Source organism: Scyliorhinus canicula, chromosome 10, assembly GCF_902713615.1.
Source record: "Scyliorhinus canicula chromosome 10, sScyCan1.1, whole genome shotgun sequence".
Classification (NCBI taxonomy): Eukaryota; Metazoa; Chordata; class Chondrichthyes; order Carcharhiniformes; family Scyliorhinidae; genus Scyliorhinus; species Scyliorhinus canicula.
Genome location: NC_052155.1, coordinates 53,066,688 through 53,087,376, shown reverse-complemented (window position 1 = coordinate 53,087,376; position 20,689 = coordinate 53,066,688). Strand labels below are relative to the sequence as shown.

Sequence of the window (20,689 nt, the reverse complement as noted above, 5' to 3'; positions counted from 1 at the left end):
TCTTTTGTAGACTTAGCTCCACTTTCCAGCCCTAACACCATAACCCATAATCCCTTTATTCTTCAAAAAACTATCCATCTTTATCTTAAAAACATTTAATGAAGGAGCCTATACTGCTTCACTGGGCAAGGAATTCCATAGGTTCACAACCCTTTGGGTGAAGAAGTTCCTCCTAAACTCAGTCCTAAATCTACTTCCCCTTATTTTGAGGCTATGCCCCCTAGTTCTGCTTTCACCTGCCAGTGGAAACAACCTGCCCGCATCTATCCTATCTATTCCCATCATTATTTTATATATTTCTATAAGATCCCCTCTCATCCTTCTAAATTCCAACGAGTACAGTCCCAGTCTACTCAACCTCTCCTCGTAATCCAACCCCTTCAGCTCTGGGATAAACTTAGTGAATCTCTTCTGCACACCCTCCAGTGCCAGTGCGTCCTTTCTCAAGTAAGGAGACCAAAACTGAACACAAGGGCAGCATGGTGGCACAGTGGTTAGCATTATTGCCTACGGCGCTGAGGACCCGGGTTCGAATCCCAGCCCTGGGTCACTGTCCGTGTGGAGTTTGCACATTCTCCCCGTGTCTGCGTGGGTTTCACCCCCACAACCCAAAAGATGTGCATGGTAGGTGAATTGGCCAAGCTAAATTGCCCTTAATTGTAAAAATAATTGGGTACTCTAAATTTATGAAAAAAAACTGAACACAATACTCCAGGTATGGCCTCCCTAACACCATATACAATTGCAGCATAACCTCCCCAGTCTTAAACTCCATCCCTCTAGCAATGAAGGACAAAATTCCATTTGCCTTCTTAATCACCTGTTGCACCTGTAAACCAACTTTTTGCGATTCATGCACAAGCACATCCAGGACTCTCTGCACAGCGGCATGCTTTAATATTTTATCATTTAAATAATAATCCCGTTTGCTGTTATTCCTACCAAAAGGGATAACCTCACATTTGTCAACATTGTATTCCATCTGCCAGACCCTAGCCCATTCACTTAACTTATCCAAATCCCTCTGCAGACTTCCAGTATCCTCTGCACTTTTCACTTTACCATTCATCTTAGTGTCATCTGCAAACTTGGACACATTGCCCTTGGTCCCTAACTCCAAATCATCTATGTAAATTGTGAACAATTGTGGGCCCAACACTGATCGCTGAGGGACACCACTAGCTACTAATTGCCAACCAGAGAAACACCCATTAATCCCCACTCTTTGCTTTCTATTAATTAACCAATCCTCTATCCATGCTACTACTTTACCCTTAATGCCATAGCCTGTATCTTATGCAGCAACCTTTTGTGTGGCACCTTGTCAAAGGCTTTCTGGAAATCCAGATATACCACATCCATTGGCTCCCCGTTATCTACTGCACTGGTAATGTCCTCAAAAAATTCCACTAAATTAATTAGGCACGACCTGCCCTTTATGAACTCATGCTGCGTCTACCCAATGGGACAATTTCAATCCAGATGCCTCGCTATTTCTTCCTTCGTGATAGATTCAAGCATCTTTCCTACTACTGAAGTTAAGCTCACTGGCCTATAATTACCCGTTCTCTGCCTACCTCCTTTTTTAAACAGTGGTGTCACGTTCGCTGATTTCCAATCCACCGGGACCACCCCAGAGAGTCTAGTGAATTTTGGTAAATTATCACTAGTGCATTTGCAATTTCCCTAGCCATCTCTTTTAGCACTCTGGGATGTATTCCATCAGGGCCAGGAGACTTGTCTACCTTTAGCCCCATTAGCTTGCCCATCACTACCTCCTTAGTGATAACAATCCTCTCAAGGTCCTCACCTGTCATAGCCTCATTTCTATCAGTCACTGGCATGTTATTTGTGTCTTCCACTGTGAAGACCGACCCAAAAACCCTGTTCAGTTCCTCAGCCATTTCCTCATCTCCAATTATTAAAACTCCCTTCTCATCCTCTAAAGGACCAATATTTACCGTAGCTTGATTAATTATTAAGAAGGTAATAGGGGGGCGCAGCACGGTAGCGCAGTGGGTAGCACTGCAGCCTCGCGGCGCTGAGGTCCCAGGTTCGATCCCGGCTCTGGGTCACTGTCCGTGTGGAGTTTGCACATTCTCCCCGTGTTTGCGTGGGTTTCGCCCCCCCCCCCCACAACCCAAAGATGTGCAAACTAAATTGCCCCTGACTTGGGGAAAAAAAATTGGGTATTCTAAATTTATTTTTTTTAAAAGACGGTAATAGGATATTTGGAAAATCATAATATAATCAGGCAGATTTTGTGAATGGGAAAGCATTTTTGAATGTATTAATTCATGGGATGTGGGTGTCGCTGGCTGGCCCTGCTTTTATTGCCAATCCCTAATTACCCTTGAACTGTGCAGCTTGCCATTTCAGGGGCATTTTAAGAGTCAACCACATTATTGTAGGTTTGGAATCACATGTAGGCCAGACCAGGTGAGGATCGCAGATTTCCTTCTCTGAAGGGCATTCGTGAAGCAGATGGGTTTTTAACTATAATGGTTTCATGGTAATTAGACTTTTAATTACAGATTTTTATTTAATTCAAATTTAAACCCAGATCCCCAGAGCATTATCCTGGGTTTCTGGATTACTAGTCCACTGTCAGTACCACTATACATTGCCTCCCCCCAATTTATGAGAATCCTTTGAGGAAATAGCAAGCAGGGTGGATAATGGGGAATCAGCAGATCTTGTGTTTTTGGATTTCCAAAAGGTGCCACGTGAAAGATTAGTAGACAAAATAAAAACTCATGGTGTTACAGGTAACATTAGCATGGATAGACGATTAGTTAGGTAACAGGAAGCAGCGAGTCAGAATAAAATGGGCCATTTTTGTATTGGCAAGCTATAACTAGTGGAATATCACGGGGATCTCTGGAGCAACAACTATTTACAATAAACATAAATGGCTTGCTAAATTGCCCCTTTGTGTGCAAAGATGTGCAGAATAAGGGGATTGGCTATGATCGATGTGCGGTGTTACGGGGATAGGGTGGGAGAGCGGGTCTATGTGGAGTGCTATTTTGGAGGGTTGGTGCAGACTCAATGGGCTGAGTAGTCTCCTGCACTGCAGGAATTCTGTGGATAAGGGACTGAGAGAGTAACTAAATTTACTGATGACTCACAAATGGGTAGAAAAGCAAGTTGTGAAGAGGACACAGTCTGCAAAGGGATATAGATAGATTCAATGAGTGGGCAAAAATTTCATAGATGGAGCACAATGTGGGAAAATGTGAGCTTGTTAATTTTGGCGGAAAGAATAGAAAAGCGGAATGCTACTTGAATGGAGAGAGATTGCATAAATCTGTGATACCGAGTGATCTGGGTGCCCTGGTACACGAATCACACTACCTGCCGCCTTGAACTGTCTATTCCACACATTGACCTCCCTCTGTGGAAACTGCCTGCATGCCACACCTCTTCAAAACTTGAGGGTTTGTTGACTTATATTAGAGCAGGTGAAAGCTGTTCACCCCGAAAAGCCTGTTCAAACATTCAACTAGATAATGATTAATCAGTATCTCAACTCCATTTACTCGCTTTATCCCTTTCATACACTTCAGGTATGATCAATGCACGGTGTTACGTGCATTATTTCCCTTCCCTCCTTCCATTAACACTTTTTTATCCTCAACAATTGCTATTTATCCTCCTACCTTCCTAACCCATCCAGGTCCCTTTATATTTAGTTTACCTATAGCCTATGGAATTTGTGAACCTGAAAATTTAGGCTACCTCATTTATGTCCACATCTCCAAGCCACATAGTATTCCTTTACTGTCAGTAAGCTATCTTAAGAGCTTTCAATTTTCTCTACAAAATCCTTTGTTTTTGTTGGCATTTTGTGGTGGTTGGAGCAATTTTTTATGTGTCAGTATTAATGTAGATGTAATTGAGCCAAATTTTGCACTCCCCTCACTTTTGCGTGTGGTGCAGTGGTTAGCACTGCTGCCTAATGGCACCAAGGACCCGGGTTCGATCCCAGCCCCTGGTCACTGGCCATGTGGCATTTGCATATTCTCCCCATGCCTACGTGAGTCTCACTCCCACAACCCAAAGATATGCAGGATAGGTGTATCGGCTCTATCATTTTTATTAAAACAGTAAAAAATATATACAAGGCCAAACTGTACAAACACTCATTTTGTGTTAGAGAAACAGGGTATCCTCCCCTCAGTACCAACGTACGGGGAGAGGGGGTAGGATGCTCTGATTATTAAAACAGTTGACAATATGGTTGTACAAAAACCAAACGGTACAAGTACTAAACTTTGCGCTGGAGAGACCAGATACTCTCGCCTCTGTAGCACAGAAGGGGTTAGGGGGAAAGGAAGTTGGTGGGGAGGGATGGAGTCGGGGTGTTGGTGGAGCGGGTTGTGGGAGGGGGGGGAGCAATAGGACACTGCCTGACCTATCTACAGAGGCAGAAAAACAAACAAACCTTCAATTATGATGTGTCAGATTCCGGGAGTCCTCCAGAGGGGATGAGGGGGCGACACAGTGTCAGGCGCGGGTGAGCCCTGGATCCCACTGCAGAGAGTCTCATGTGCAGCCTCTGCTCCCGACAGTGGGTGGCTGACAGCCTTCGGACAGTCGCCCTCTGGGCTCGAATCCTCCACTACACTGAGTGCGGCGGGCGACACAGGCCCACCAACCAACCCAGGGCCTGCCTTGATCCCGCCACCGGGATCATGGGCAGACGGGATCTCCTCCGGCTCCTCCCGGGTCCCGGGCCAGTGGGAGGTGGTGGTGCAGATGCCTGCCCCGCCACCTGGTCACCGGAAGGCCCCGCAAATAACTCCGGAAACAGGTCCGGGATGCTGCCATGCTAAATTACCTCTTAATTGGAGAACAATAATTGGGTACTCTAAATTTATATTTCAAAAAAAGTCTGCATGTGAGTACTTTCCCGCTGAATGGCCATCAGGAAGAGGAAATCCAGGTCCGTTTCCACTCCTGAAGGGCATTATCACAAATGATAGCGGTTCATGCACTGCCTTTCCTTATTTGTTCATAGAAAAAAAACTCGAGGTTGCACCTGTTGCCTAATGCTAGTTTCCCAGAGAAGATGGTGCTACGTGTTTACAATGACTGGATGGCGCATTAGCCTATTTTAGAGGGTTTAAAAGTACAACTTAATACGTGTAGTTTGGAATGAGTCACATATAGACCAGATCAGGTTGGGAGGGCAGTATCCCAGAGATTTTCTAATGATTTGATTTCAGTACTTGGGCTGGTTTCTTTGCTTTACTCCAGAAGGTATTTCAATTTGTAATACTGTAGTTCGTGCTGAGTTTCTGTTTTCAGGCACAGACTAGTCTTGTTTACCGTTTTATTTTGTTGCTGCGAGCAAGTCTTTCTGTTTTCAAAGTATTTTATTCTTAGTTTGTTTATTCAACCCCTTGGTGACTGGGATTAAACTCCTTTGGATCTTCTTCTTTAAACTCCAGGAGAGAAATGGGAGATGTTCCTTTAAAAGACAAAATTGTACCTGCCTCTACCACTGCCTCTGGCAGCCCGTTCTAAATGCTCATCTAGGACTATAAAATGTTCTTACTGCTTTTCACTCCCAGAGAATTGAAATTAGACAGTACAGTACTGAAACAGACAGATCCTCAATTGGATCCCTGGTCGACTTGCTTTTAGCCAGAGCAGAGATAAAAGCTCTAGTTGATCTCAGTGATGGGGTAGAGTTCAGCAGTGGTTCCCATCCTTTTTTAAATATAAATTTAAAGTACCCAATTCACGTTTTCCAATTAAGGGGCAGTTTAGCAAGGCCAATCCACCTCTCCTGCACATCTTTGGGTTGTTGGGCGAAACCCACGCAAACACAGGGAGAATATGTAAACTCCACACGGACAGTGACTCAGAGCTGGGATCGAACCTGGGACCTCGGCACCATGAGACTGCAGTGCTAACCACCTTACCACCGTGCTGCCCTTTGTTTCCCATCCTGATCACTTCTTAGTGACTCATGTTTAGATTTGCATATGAATTGAGATGATGGCAAAAAGTTAATCACCACTGGCTTGAAGGAAAAAAATTGGATTGGACCTGGGAAAACATGCATATTGGTTGGTCTACTAATGCTGAATTGAGAACCAACTAGTTAAATAGTACAAAAGCAAATTACTGCGAATGCTGGAATCTGAAACAAAAACAGAAAGTCCTGGACAATCTCAGCAGGTCTGACAGAAGCTGTGCCGTGCTGTGGGCAGCATGGTAGCACAGTGGTTAGCACAGTTGCATCAGAGCTCCAGGGTCCCAGGTCCGATTCCCGGCCTGGGTCGCTGTTTGTGCGGAATCTGCACACACTCCCTGTGTCTGCGTGGGTTTCCTCCGGGTGCTCCAGTTTCCTCCCACAGTCCAAAGATGTGCAGGTTGGGTGGACAGGCCATGCTAAATTGCCCTTAGTGTCCAAAAAGATTAGGTGGGGTTACTGGGTTCCGGAGATGGGTTGGAAGTGAGAGTTCAAATGGGGTGCTCTTTTCAAGGGCCGGTGCAGACTCGGTGGGCTGAATGACCTCCTTCTGCACTGTAATTCTATGAGAAGGGAGTTTGCGTTTTGAGTCTGGATGACGCTTTGTCAGAGCAATATTTTTGATTAAGTTCCTTGTGTTTCCTTTTCGTTTTCAGATCTTCTAACAAAGCTGACGGCAGGTCTACCCCCCAACCGCAGCAAGCAAACCCAACAACCCCTCAGCCCATGTCACCCGACAGTGGATTTCACCTACTGAATGACTACCCCCAAACTCACTCATTCACTGGCCCCGTTAGCCCTGAAACCTACTCATCGCTCAATTCCTTCTCCTCAAAAGACCGTATAAGAGTCCTGTCCTTCAGTGAGGATACACGGTCATCTACGCCGGAAGTCACAGATGAAGAAGTGCAGGTATGTTTGAATGTCTGTAAATGATTCAGACTCTTGTGTTTGTGCATGGCTTCTGTCAAAAATCCCTCTGTCTACAAGAATGATGGCTACTAGCCATATGTGATAAATTGAGAAATCAGATTTGGTTAATTGCATTTCTGATTAATTAAAAAAATTAGTAATAAGTGTAGTTATTCAGCATATGATCTCAAAACTCATCTACTCATCTGTATGGTGTGTGCATATGCACTTTAACATTTGTTGTGCAGCTGTCCATAAAATGGTACGGCAGAAAGTATGATGAGTGTTTTTTTTAATTGACATGTGATTTTCATTCACTGTGAGCACTTAATTTTCTTTATTACTGAATGATGGTAAATGTTAACTAATTGCACAAAGTTCAAAAACGGAGGCATTTTCTACTAAAAACAAAGAATGTGGCCAGACAATGGAAATTACTGGTTAACAACAATGGCCTGCTAGTTGGCATGCTGCAGTTACAAACCCATTAGTGGGGTGCAGTGCTTCTGAATTGGTCATGGTGGCTCTCCGAGCAATTGAAAAATGAAATGAAAATCGCTTATTGTCACGAGTAGGCTTCAATGAAGTTACTGTGAAAAGCCCCTAGTCGCCACATTCCAGCGCCTGTCCGGGAAGGCTGGTACGGGAATCGAACCGTGCTGCTGGCCTGCTTGGTCTGCTTTAAAAGCCAGCAATTTAGCCGAGTGAGCTAAACCAACCCCTAAAATGAAAATCGCTTATTGTCACGAGTAGGCTTCAATGAAGTTACTGTGAAAAGCCCCTAGTCGCCACATTCCGGCGCCTGTCCGGGGAGGCTGTACGGGAATCGAACCGTGCTGCTGGCCTGCTTTAAAAGCCAGCGATTTAGCCCAGTGAGCTAAACCAGCCCTTAATTAACACAGAAAAAAGACTTGCATTTATTTAGCCCCTTCCACCACCTCAGGATGTCACAAAATACTTTACAGTCAATGAGTCACTCTTGAAGCAAAGTACTTTTAGAAGGTAGGAAACTGAACGACTTCAGTGGGGAAATAAGGTAGACAACTTTGCATGGACTTTCCCTTTCCTGAAGAGTATAAATGAACCAGTTGATGATGATTTGTAAACTTTAATAATTATTGTTCTGGTGCCAGACCACAAATTTCTAGATTTATTGAATTAATTTCCCAACTTCCCTTGTGAAATTTGAGCTCTTGAGATAATGATGTGAATAGAAACAATGTGCAGGGGTATGTGGAAATGGCAGGGCAGCTCGGTAGAACAAGTGGCTAGCACAGTGGCTTCACAGCGCCAGGGTCCCAGGTTCAGTTCCCCGCTGGGTCACTGTCTGTGCGGAGTCTGCACGTTCTCCCCGTGTCTGCGTGGGTTTCCTCCCATAGTCCAACGACGTGCAGGTTAGGTGGATTGGACATGCTAAATTGTCCTTGGTGTCCAAAAAAGGTTGGGAGCGGTTATTGAGTTACAGGGATAGGGTGGAAGTGAGGGCTTAAGTGGGTCAGTGCAGACTCGATGGGCCGAATGGTCTCCTTCTGCACTGTAAGTTCTATGCTCTCTTGTCTGCTGGTCAAGTACCATAACCCAGTGGTTCTCGAAACTTGGTCTGCAGACCACTTAAGCAGTGCAAAAGGCTTTGCAGACAACTTACTGGTTCCATCCTACCCACTTTTGCTTGTCACTGCAAAACAAACTCATCAGAATCTTATGAAGAACAGCACTGCTTTTAATGAATCATCAATGAGGTGGTGTTTGGTTCAAAGTTGAAGATCTTCAGTTTTATCTCAGGCTCTGTGTTCACCTGGTTTTTCTCCTTTGATTTCAGCGTAGTGTTAAAGATTCAATCTCGCAGTTGCATGTTATAAGCCTGATAATAGATCTTGCTAATAAAACAACATTATTGTTGATCATGCGGAGCTGTTTGAAGCTGGTATGCATATGTGATGTCAACGCAAGTGGTGGGGATTAGGGTTCTGGCCTGTTCTCTCATATGGCCATGACTGTGGTATTGCACATCAGTGATTCGCATCTTGGACCAGTCCGCAGACTGCCTGGAGGACCCCCAGTCGACTTGCAAACCCTCCAGGACTGGCCTGAAGTCTTTGTGATGTGGAGATGCCGGCGTTGGACTGGGGTGAGCACAGTAAGAAGTCTTACAACACCAGGTTAAAGTCCAACAGGTTTGTTTCAAACACTAGCTTTCGGAGCACAGGACTTGAGGAAGGAGCAGTGCTCCGAAAGCTAGTGTTTGAAACAAACATGTTGGACTTTAACCTGGCGTTGTAAGACTTCTTACTGAAGATGAATTGAAGATCAATCTCCAGGACAGTGCTGTGTGCACCCTGGGAGAAAAATCATTTTTGTCATTTTCTTTGAACATTTCCCTTTACCAGAAACAAAAATATTGAAAATGGGGGGGGGGGGGGGGGGGGGCTGCATGGCTGACAGTCAAGCACCATCCAGATGGGCATTGTGCCATTATGATTTCTAATTGGCGTAGGAAACAGTACGTCACATGGACGAATGTGTTGGCTGACTAATGGCTGGAGTGTGGGGACAAGTCATGTGATGAAACCTCCAAGAATACACTTAATCACTCTAACTTGGACCGCACTTTAAGAACCACTGCCATAAACTACTGTGCGCCACTATTACTCATTGGGGAAGAAATCTGGGGTGGCGGGGAGACAATTCTTTTTAAATTATCTTAATTTATTCTGTTTTGTTTTATTCTCGTAGATGGTGCAACCCTGGGAGCCAAGGATATTTCCTTTATCAACTGAAGGCATGGAACTATTGAAAGGACATACCAACTCTCTAAGAGAAAGCCTCTATGAGCGGCCAAGGGATCTGCACTGGTCGTCGGCGAACAAGCCGGGCATTAGGACCGAATCTGCTGAGTGCGTCCCTTCGTTAACACAGAGTCCGAGAGGTCTTGCATGTTTACAGGATGACAGCAGTTCAGACTTGAGATTAACACTGGCAATAGAAAATGAACGAAATATGGATCGGTGAACTCAACGCACGCAGTAATTTAACAACCCGATCCACAGAGCAAACTCACCTTGTATATACATGCTGTATCTATATATAAATATATATATATATATATATATAAAAGAGAGAAAAACTGTTATTTTCTTTTTAATGTTTGATATTCAAACATCTATTTTTGAGAGAATGCATATATAATAACTTCTATTAAGTGGGCTTTTTATTTTCATTTCTTTTCAAGTCACTGTACTGTAAATTGTACCATTTGGGGACAGGGGAGGTAGTGGCCAAGGGGATAAGTCACAAATGTAAAGAATATAAGGTCCTGTATGTAAAGGTGATGTCAGTTGTGCCAACAAAACAGGAAGGGAAAGCTTTAGAGAGAAAAAAAACTTTATAAAACAAAAATATTAATGGGATGGGGGCAAGGGAGCAGGAATCCTCATTGGAAAGAATTGAAATAATTTCTCCTGTTGCAGTAAATCCTTTGGGCTTGTCTTCATTAACACTGCTGAATTCTAAAATACTTGTGTTGTTGTATAGCATGCCCGAGGAGTGGTCGACTGACTGTACTTTCCCTATATTAAATTACTACGGTTCTTGTTTACCATTTGTGTTTGTGTTCTGAACTCTTTATCAGGGCTGATCACTAAATTCATTTATTTAATTTTGTGGATTAGCAAGTAACAAGACTTTAACAAACATGTGAATGGGTATTCAAAGTAAGAATGGGCCTTTTAGGAGAACCAAAAAGGAAACAGAGGTCATGGCTCAGATAGTGAATATTTGAATCTATTTTAATTAAAGAGGATACTGTCAAAACCACAGAAAAAGAGGATATAGAGAAATTGGAAAGGATAAGGTTGGTAGTGTGCAAAACAGAAATGTAACCTGGTCCGAATAGAATGCATTTCAGGTTGCTGCAGGAAGTTAGAGTGGAAATAGTGACGGTTCTGGGCACAATATTCCAATCCTCTTTAGATATGAGGGTGGTGCCAGAAGACTGGTACAAACAGAGAGGGATAAACCCAGGAACTACAAGCCAGTCAGCCACATAATGGTGGTTGGGAAACTTCTCAAGAAAATAATCTGCAACAAAATTAGTTGTCACTTTTAAAGATTTGATTATTCAATGACATCTGGCATGGGTTTGTAGGTAAATCATATTTCACACACTTGATTTAGTTCTTTGAATTAATGGGGAAAGCTAATGAGAGTATTGCATTGCAGTTCTATATATGGACACTCAAAGAACATTGATAAAGTACCACATAATGCCACATTCAATAAAACTAAAATGTCAAGGACCCGGGTTCGATTCCCGGTTTGGGTCACTGTCTGTGTGGAGTCTGCACATTATCCCTGTGTCTGCGTGGGTTTCCTCCGGGCACTTCGGTTTCCTCCCACAAGTCCTGAAAAATGTGCTTGTTAGGTGAATTGGACATTCTGAATTCTCGCTCAGCGTACCCAAACAGGTGCTGGAGTGTGGCGACTAGAGGATTTTCACAGTGTTGCAGTGTTTAATGTAAGCCTATTTGTGACAACAATAAAGATTATTATTATTATTGAAGGAGTAGTATTCGTACCATTCCAAACCCCATGAAGTTGCAGGCTATCAGGTTAAACATGGGCACACAATCCTCCTGCTGATTACTGTGTACTGCTATACTTCAGCTGATGAATTTGTGCTCCTCCATGTTGAACACCACTTAGAGGAAATACTGAGGGTGGCAAGGGAACAGAATGAGTTTGGGTCCTTCAATATCCCCACCACCAAGTGTAGCTGTGCTGTGCTGGTAAGTCCTGAAGGGCATATCTGCCAGGCCAGGCCTGTAGGAACCAATAAAGGGGACAATTCTCTTGGTCCCAGCCAAACTATTTGTCACAGATACTTCTGGCCATGACATTAATACGTTAGAGAGACCACTTCACAGTCCTTGTGAAGACAAAGCCCCGTCTTCATACTGAGTATGTTCCCACCTCATCGTCGTATGTGGCACAACCACTGTGCTAAATAGGATAGATTCAGAACAAATTGAGCAGCTCAAAAAAAAAGGAAGCAAAAAACAAGGTACAAATCTGAACCAGGCGTTACATTTGACTCATCAAGACGGCTGAAGGTTACAGGAGAAGGGAAATTCAGTTGCCTTGCAGGTTTTATTATGCAAACCGAGAATTAAACAATGTAAGCAGTGACCTAGGGTTCCTTCATATGCGTGTGCTTTGGTGGGTTCAGCACAAATATGATGAGCCTTTGTATCTTTGACGCCAAAGAGGATGCTTTCATGTGTATCTGCAGTTCTTTATACAACATTCAAGTGGCATTTTCAATATGTGGGCCTTGACATTTGAGTGTAGTACAGTATAAGGGGTTGCTGGATTATTTGGGCTGGAGGCAGGAGAAAGGATGGTACCACACCCCAAATCTCCTCGTCTTTAGCTGCACAGGGTTATTACGTTACAATTGTTGCTTTCAGGACAGGATATGAGAAAACGAGCTGAATAGGAAGGGACAGTATGTTTCTTGTACACTAGAAATTACTGTGTTCTACCAGGACTGGCATGAGGGGCTAAGCAAGTGTTGAAAGAGGGAAGGCTATTCAATCATGAAACCAGTTCCTTCCAAGTTCCAACCTACTTGGTTGTGGACACCATTTCCTGATGGAAAGAGCTTTACAACCATACCCTGATCACGAAAGTCAATTAAACACAAAATATTTCTTCATTCTCATGGCACCCATTATTGAACTCTGGCGTGCTACTGACGACAAGGAAATATTATCATTCTCCTGTTTCCATTTCCCATGCCTTATTCATGTTATTTATATATATCTATATATATATATAGATATATATAGCACTTTTCACAAAGGTTTTTACCTTTCATAAGTACTGAATAGGCTAGAGTCACTTTTGTAAGGAGGGAGTCGTTAAAATTTTAAGAATTAGAATCATAGAACCACAGAATTAAAATGTTTATTAAAAGGGAAAAGAAAACGCAGGTTCCGAAATATTAAAACCTTTCATGTTCTTATTTAAACTCTATTTCTGGTCAATAAAATGTTAAACACTCCACCTGTTTGCTCACATATCTTATATAAAATACAAATGTTCTTTGGCCCATTTGAGAGTCCTTTGAAATTCAACAGCTACACATCAATTTCAACAATTAGCCCCAAATTCAAATTTCTAATCTACTCTGTTTGCTTGTAAATTTAAACCCATCATTAGATCTCATTACAAAATACAAAAAGTGAACACTTTTAATCTTTCATCCCAAAGATTCCACAGAAAATCTGACTCCAACAACCTCTTCTTTGATTAACCATGGAGAGAGACCGCTTTACCATTACACAGAATATAGATAAACACATAAAAATATACAGCGTCACAATATAGTTTTATATATATATGTATATTTTTGTATAATTAACCTTTCTTATAATGTGACTACTAAAACACAATCTTCTCAATGTGACCTCAGTGATTTGAGTTCTTTATTCTGGCATGGAATATGGGCATTGCTGGCAAGGCCAACCTTTATTCCGAAGAAGTCATGTTTGAATCATGGAATTTACAGTGCAGAAGGAGGCCATTCGACCCATCGAGTCTGCACCAGCCCTTACAAAGAGCACCCTACTCTAGCCCACTTCTCTACTCTATCCCAGTAACCCCACTTAACCTTTTTGGACACTAAGGGCAATTTAGCATGGCCAATCCACCTAACCCGCACATCTCTGGACTGTGGGAGGAAATCCACACAGAGACGGGGAGAACGTGCAGACTACGCACAGACAGTAACATAAGCCGGGAATCGAACCTGGGACCCTCGAGCTGTGAAGCAACTGTGTTAACAACTATGCTACCGCTCTGCCCCAAATCAGGAATATCGGGTAAGAAGCTTGCGCAGGTCAAAGAGACACAGCCGGAGTGAGGCACATCCAGAGTGGGAATTGCAACTTGGTAATTTGGTTCAGTGAGAGAAGGTGCTTTTTCGGAGGTGCTTTTTAACCCTGGTAAGTAGTTTTTCTTTTCATTGTCTAATTTATTTATTTTTATTTTGAAATTGTTGTTGTATAAGTTTACCTAAGGTTTAAGCCATGGCAGGAGATCCCAGACCCGTGTCATGCTCCTCGTGTGCGATGTGGGAGCTCGGGGACACGTCCACTGTCCCTGGCTCTTTCACGTGCAAGAAGTGTGTTCAGTTGCAGCTCCTGTTAGACCGCTTGACGGCTCTGAAGCTGCGGATGGACTCACTTTGGAGCATCCGCGATGCTGAGGAGGTCGTGGATAGCACGTTTAGCGAGTTGGTCACACCGCAGGTGAAAATTAATGAGGGAGATAGAAAATGGGTGACCAAAAGAAAGAGCAAGAGTAGGAAGGCAGTGCAGGTGTCCCCTGCGGTCATCTCCCTGCAAAACAGATATACCGCTTTGGATACTGTTGAGGGAGATGGCTCACCAGGGGAAGGCAGCAGAAGCAAGGTTCATGGCACCGTGGCTGGCTCTGCTGCGCAGCAGGGCAGGAAGAAAAATGGCAGGGGTATAGTGATAGGGGACTCGATCGTAAGGGGAATAGACAGGCGGTTCTGTGGACGCAATCGAGACTCCAGGATGGTATGTTGCCTCCCTGGTGCAAGGGTCAAGGATGTCCCGGAGCGGCTGCAGGACATTCTGGGGGGGGGGGGGGGGGGGGGGGGGGGTGAACAGCCAGCTGTTGTGGTGCACATAGGCACCAGCGATATAGGTAAAAAACAGGATGAGGTCCTACAAGCTAAATTCAGGGAGTTAGGAGTTAAACTAAAAAGTAGGACCTCAAAGGGAGTAATCTCAGGATTGCTACCAGTGCCACGAGCTAGTCAGAGTAGGAATGTCAGGATTGATAGGATGAATGCGTGGCTCGAGAGATGGTGCAAGAGGGAGGGATTCAAATTCCTGCGGCATTGGGACCAGTTCTGGGGGAGGTGGGACCAGTACAAACCGGACAGTCTGCACCTGGGCAGGACTGGAACCGATGTCCTAGGGGGGGGTGTTTGCTAGGGCTGTTGGGGAGGGTTTAAACTAATGTGGCAGGGGGATGGGAACCGATGCAGGAAGTTGGAAGGTAATAAAACAGGGACAGAAGCAAAAGGAAGTAAGGGGGAAAGTGCAAGACAGAGAAGACATAGTCAAAAATCAAAAAGGGCGACAGTACAAGGTACAGTGACTGAGGGGAGCTCAGTGAATAGGCCCAGTAATACTAAAAGGAGTAAAACTGGAGATGTTAAGATTCAAAACAAAGGTAAAAAAACCCAACATAAGTGTACTTTACCTGAATGCTCGTAGTATTCGGAATGAAGTAAATGAGTTGATGGCGCAAATCATCGTGAATGACAATGATTTACTGGCCATTACTGAAACATGGTTAAAGGATGGTCACGACTGGGAGTTAAATATCTGAGGGTATCAAACTATTCGGAAGGACAGAGTGGATGGTAAGGGAGGTGGTGTAGCTCTGTTATTTAAGGATGACATCCGGGCAATAGTTAGGGATGATATCGGTGCTATGGAGGATAAGGTTGAATCCATTTGGGTGGAAATCAGGAATAGTAAGGTGAAAAAGTCACTGATAGGAGTAGTCTATCGGCCACCAAATAGTAACGTTATGGTGGGGCAGGCAATAAACAAAGAGATAACTGATGCATGTAGAAATGGTACAGCAGTTATCATGGAGGATTTTAATCTACATGTCGATTGGTTTAACCAGGTCGGTCAAGGCAACCTTGAGGAGTTTATAGAATGTATCCGCGATAGTTTCCTAGAACAGTATGTAATGGAACCTACGAGGGAACAAGCGGTCCTAGATCTTGTCCTGTGTAATGAGACAGGATTGATTCATGATCTCATAGTTAGGGATCCTCTCGGAAGGAGCGATCACAATATGGTGGAATTTAATATACAGATGGAGGGTAAAATCAAATACTAGTGTTTTGTGTTTAAACAAAGGAGATTACAATGGGATGAGAGAAGAACTAGCTAAGGTAGACTGGGAGCAAAGACTTTATGGTGGAACAGTTGAGGAACAGTGGAGAACCGTCCAAGCGATTTTTCACAGTGCTCAGCAAAGGTTTATACCCACAAAAAGGAAAGACGGTAGAAAGAGGGAAAATCGACCGTGGATATCTAAGGAAATAAGGAAGAGTATCAAATTGAAGGAAAGAGCATACAAAGTGGCAAAGATTGGTGGGAGACTAGAGGACTGGGAAATATTTAAGGGGCAACAGAAAGCTACTAAAAAAGCTATAAAGAAGAGTAAGATAGAGTATGAGAGTAAACCTGCTCAGAATTTAAAAGCAGACAGCAAAAGTTTTTACAAATATATAAAGCAAAAAAGAGTGGCTAAGGTAAATATTGGTAATTTAGAGGATGAGTTGGGAGTTTTAATAATGGGAGATGAGGAAATGGCTGAGGAACTGAACAGGTTTTTTGGGTCGGTTTTCACAGTGGAAGACACAAATAACATGCCAGTGACTGATAGAAATGAGGTTATGACAGGTGATAACCTTGAGAGGATTGTTATCACTAAGGAGGTAGTGATGGGCAAGCTAATGGGGCTAAAGGTAGACAAGTCTCCTGGCCCTGATGGAATGCATCCCAGAGTGCTAAAGGAGATGGCTAGGGAAATTGCAGATGCACTAGTGATGATTTACCAAAATTCACTAGACTCTGGGGTGGTCCCGGTGGATTGGAAATTAGCAAACGTGACACCACTGTTTAAAAAAGGAGGTAGGCAGAGAGCAGGAAATTATAGGCCAGTGAGCTTAACATCGGTAGTAGGGAAGATGCTGGAATCTATCATCAAGGAAGAAATAGCGAGGCATCTGGATAGAAATTGTCTCATTGGGCAGACGCAACATGGGTTCATAAAGGGCAGGTCGTGCCTAACTAATTTAGTGGAAATTTTGAGGACATTACCAGTGCAGTGGATAACGGGGAGCCAATGGATGTGGTATATCTGGATTTCCAGAAAGCTTTTGACAAGGTGCCATAAAAAAGGCTGCTGCATAAGATAAAGATGCATGGCATTAAGGGTAAAGTAGTAGCATGGATAGAGAATCGGTTAATTAATAGAAAGCAAAGAGTGGGGATTAATGGGTGCTTCTCTGGTTGGCAATCAGTAGATCCTCAGGGATCCGTGTTGGGCCCACAATTGTTCACAATCTACATAGATGATTTGGAGTTGGGGACTAAGGGCAATGTGTCCAAGTTTGCAGATGACACTAAGATGAGTGGTAAAGCGAAAAGTGCAGAGGATACTGGAAGTCTGCAGAGGGATTTGGATAGGTTAAGTGAATGGGCTAGGGTCTGACAAATGGAATACAATGTTGACAAATGTGAGGTTATCCATTTTGGTAGGAATAACAGCAAACGGGATTATTATTTAAACAATAAAATATTAAAGCATGCTGCTGTGCAGAGAGACCTCGGTGTGCTAGTGCATGAGTCACAGAAAGTTGGTTTACAGGTGCAACAGGTGATTAAGAAGGCAAATGGAATTTTGTCCTTCATTGCTAGAGGGATGGAGTTTAAGACTAGGGAGGTTATGCTGCAATTGTATAAGGTGTTAGTGAGGCCACACCTGGAGTATTGTGTTCAGTTTTGGTCTCCTTACTTGAGAAAGGACGTACTGGCACTGGAGGGTGTGCAGAGGAGATTCACTAGGTTAATCCCAGAGCTGAAGGGGTTGGATTATAAGGAGAGGTTGAGTAGACTGGGACTGTACTCGTTGGAATTTAGAAGGATGAGGGGGGATCTTATAGAAACATTTAAAATTATGAAGGGAATAGATAGGATAGATGCGGGCAGGTTGTTTCCACTGGCGGGTGAAAGCAGAACTAGGAGACATAGCCTCAAAATAAGGGGAAGTAGATTTAGGACTGAGTTTAGGAGGAACGTCTTCACCCAAAGGGTTGTGAATCTATGGAATTCCTTGCCCAGTGAAGCAGTTGAGGCTCCTTCATTACATGTTTTTAAGGTAAAGATAGATAGTTTTTTGAAGAATAAAGGGATTAAGGGTTATGGTGTTCAGGCCGGAAAGTGGAGCTGAGTCCACAAAAGATCAGCCATGATCTCATTGAATGGCGGAGCAGGCTCGAGGGGCCAGATGGCCTACTCCTGCTCCTAGTTCTTATGTTCTTATGTTCTAAATCGAATGTAAATTCTGTTTCTCTCTCCACAGATGCTGCCAGGCCTGCTGAGTTTTCCCAGCACTTGATGGTTTTATTCCAGAATTTATATCACTTGAGAAGATGGTAGCGAGCTGCCCGCTTGGCACGGTTAGTATTAGGGTGAACGTTTTGCTTGCCTATTTACAAGGGTAGATGCATCAATGTAGAATTAGGGGCATAGCTTAAAGATCAGGATTTCCCATTTAAGATGATTTTAAGAGGAGGAATTTCTTCCCAGAGGGTTGTTAGCATTTGGAAATCTATTTGACAGAGAGTAGTAGAGACTGGACCATTAAGTATAATCAAGATGTGGAAGTGCCGGCGTTGGACTGGGGTGAACACAGTACGAAGTCTTACAACACCAGGTTAAAGTCCAACAGGTTTGTTTCAAATCACTAGATGATTCTTTAACCTGGTGTTGTAAGACGTCTTCCTGAGTATATCCAAGGCAGAGATTTTTGATTGACAAAGGAGTCTAAGGTTATGCGAGGGATGGCGATGGGGTTGGTATAGGCAAGTAATGGAATTATGGCCACAATCAGATCAGTCAAGATCTTATTGAATGGCAGGAGCAGGTTTGATGGGGCAAGTAGCCTACTCCTCCTATTTCTTATGATCATATACACGCCACTTGATTTTTATTTCCACTAATCTCAATGGAATCCACTCCATTAATTGTCTGACTGAATTTTCAATTTGTAAGGTTGATGTTGATTTTAATCCTCACTGCCTCCAATATTGAAGCTACTTGTTTCCAGGAGTAACCTTTGCATGGAGATTTGGCGCATTGGGTGGCATGGTAGCACATTGGTTAGCACTGTTGCTTCACAGTGCCAGGGTCCCAGGTTCGATTCCCACTTGGGTCACTGTCTGTGCGGAGTCTACACGTTCTTCCTGTGTCTGCTTGGGTTTCCTCCTGGTGCTCCGGTTTCCTCCCACAAGTCCTGAAAGACGTGCTGTTAGGTGAATTGGACATTCTGAATTCTCCCTCCGTGTACCTGAACAGACGCTGGAATGTGGCGACTAGAGGCTTTTCACAGTAACTTAATTGCAGTGTTAATGTAAGCCTACTTGTGACAATAAAGATTGTTATTACAATGAGAACTGGAGGGAAATATTCTCAGAGCTCACTTCAGAGCCTGGGAAGTTAAGTTGGCAGATTGAAGACTGTGCCAAGGGTCCAGGGCCTTGAGTTGTTGCTGCTGAATCTCTGAGTCAAAGTGCAGCAGTAGCAACAGCAGTATCCCTCCTGTACAGTTCCCTGACTAACTCCATGCACTCAACTTTCTCATAAACAGGCATTTCAGGGTCTTTGAATCTCAGGGTTCCTGGGATCGAAAGCAGCATTAATATCCGCCAATATTTTGCTGTGTTTGCCTGCTGAATATTAATTCCGTGGCTGTGATGACCGGAGGATGTAAAATGTGTTTGTTTTCCTTGCTGGCAGCTTTATGTGAAATTTACAGCCCAGAAGCCGGTCATTGGCCCACCTCATTTATGTTGGTTTTATGTTCTATATCAGCCTCCTCCCACTCTTCTTGATCACATGACAGAAACATAGAAATTAGGAGCAGGACTAGGCCATTTGGCCCTTTGGGCCTGCTTGCCATTCAATCTGATTTTGGCAGATCCTCTATCTCAATGCCATATTCCTGCTTTCTTCCCATACTCCTTGATGCCATTAAAATCTAAAACAAAAATCTGTCCTCTTCTTGAATATATTCTGTTACTTGGCCTGCAAAGCTTTCTGCGGTAGAGAATTCCACAGGTTCACTGCCCTTTGAATGAAGGCATTTTTTCTCATCTCAGTCCAGAATGATCTACGCTGTATCAGGTTCCAGATTCCCCAACTAGAGAGAACATCCTCACTGCATCTAGTCTATCCAGCCCTGTTAGAATTCTATACTTTAAATTAGATCTCATCTCTTATCCATTTAACCTCTAGTGAATAGAGGCCCAGTCGAACCAATCTCTCCTCATAGGACAGTCCTGCCAACCCCAGTACCAGCCGAGTGAACCTCAGCTGCACACACTGTGTGCAAGTGCATCCTTAGGTAGGGAGACCAAAGTGGCACACAAGATTCAGATGTGGTCTCACTGAGGCCCTGTATAACTACAGTAAGCTACCTCTTCTGAATTCAAATCCTCTTGCAATGCAGGCCAACATACCATTTGCCTTCTTCATTGCTTGCTGCCTCTGCCCATCTACTTTCATTGACTGGTGTACTGGGGCTCGGCTCAGGAGCCGCAGGGGTTAGGGATTGAGCGGCGGGGCAAGGCCGATTGTCATTGAGCAGTTGATGAACGAACTGTTGCTGTCCCTCCGCCTCCAACCGCTCTTCCAGACAGAACCCCACCTCCAGCAGGCGTGGCCGAGGCTCAGGCCGGGACTCCACTTCGGCCCCAGGATCAGTGGCCAGGCCGTCAGCTTCAGGCCCGGCTCACAAAAACAGCAAGGTCCTGGCCACGGCCCCCAAAGGCAGACACGAGAAACCCGGATATATATATATATATATAAAAATATATATATATATCATGGGGGCTCAAGCACTGATCCCTGAGGTACCCCACTAATCACTGTGTCACTTGGAAAAAGA

General features: G+C 43.8%; 1 protein-coding gene across 3 annotated transcripts in view; it reads left to right on the top strand.

Annotated features, from left to right (window-relative positions):
• LOC119972369 (KAT8 regulatory NSL complex subunit 1-like) overlaps nt 1–10,496 on the top strand; it is a 341,283-nt gene extending 330,787 nt beyond the window's left edge. For all 3 annotated transcript variants that reach the window (XM_038808945.1, XM_038808944.1, XM_038808943.1), the window contains 2 exons: nt 6,643–6,898; nt 9,632–10,496. In XM_038808945.1, coding sequence (XP_038664873.1) covers nt 6,643–6,898; nt 9,632–9,907 — 532 coding nt within the window. In that variant the 3' untranslated portion in view covers nt 9,908–10,496. The remainder of the gene's footprint in view (nt 1–6,642; nt 6,899–9,631) is intronic.
• Nucleotides 10,497–20,689: the final 10,193 nt, after the last annotated feature.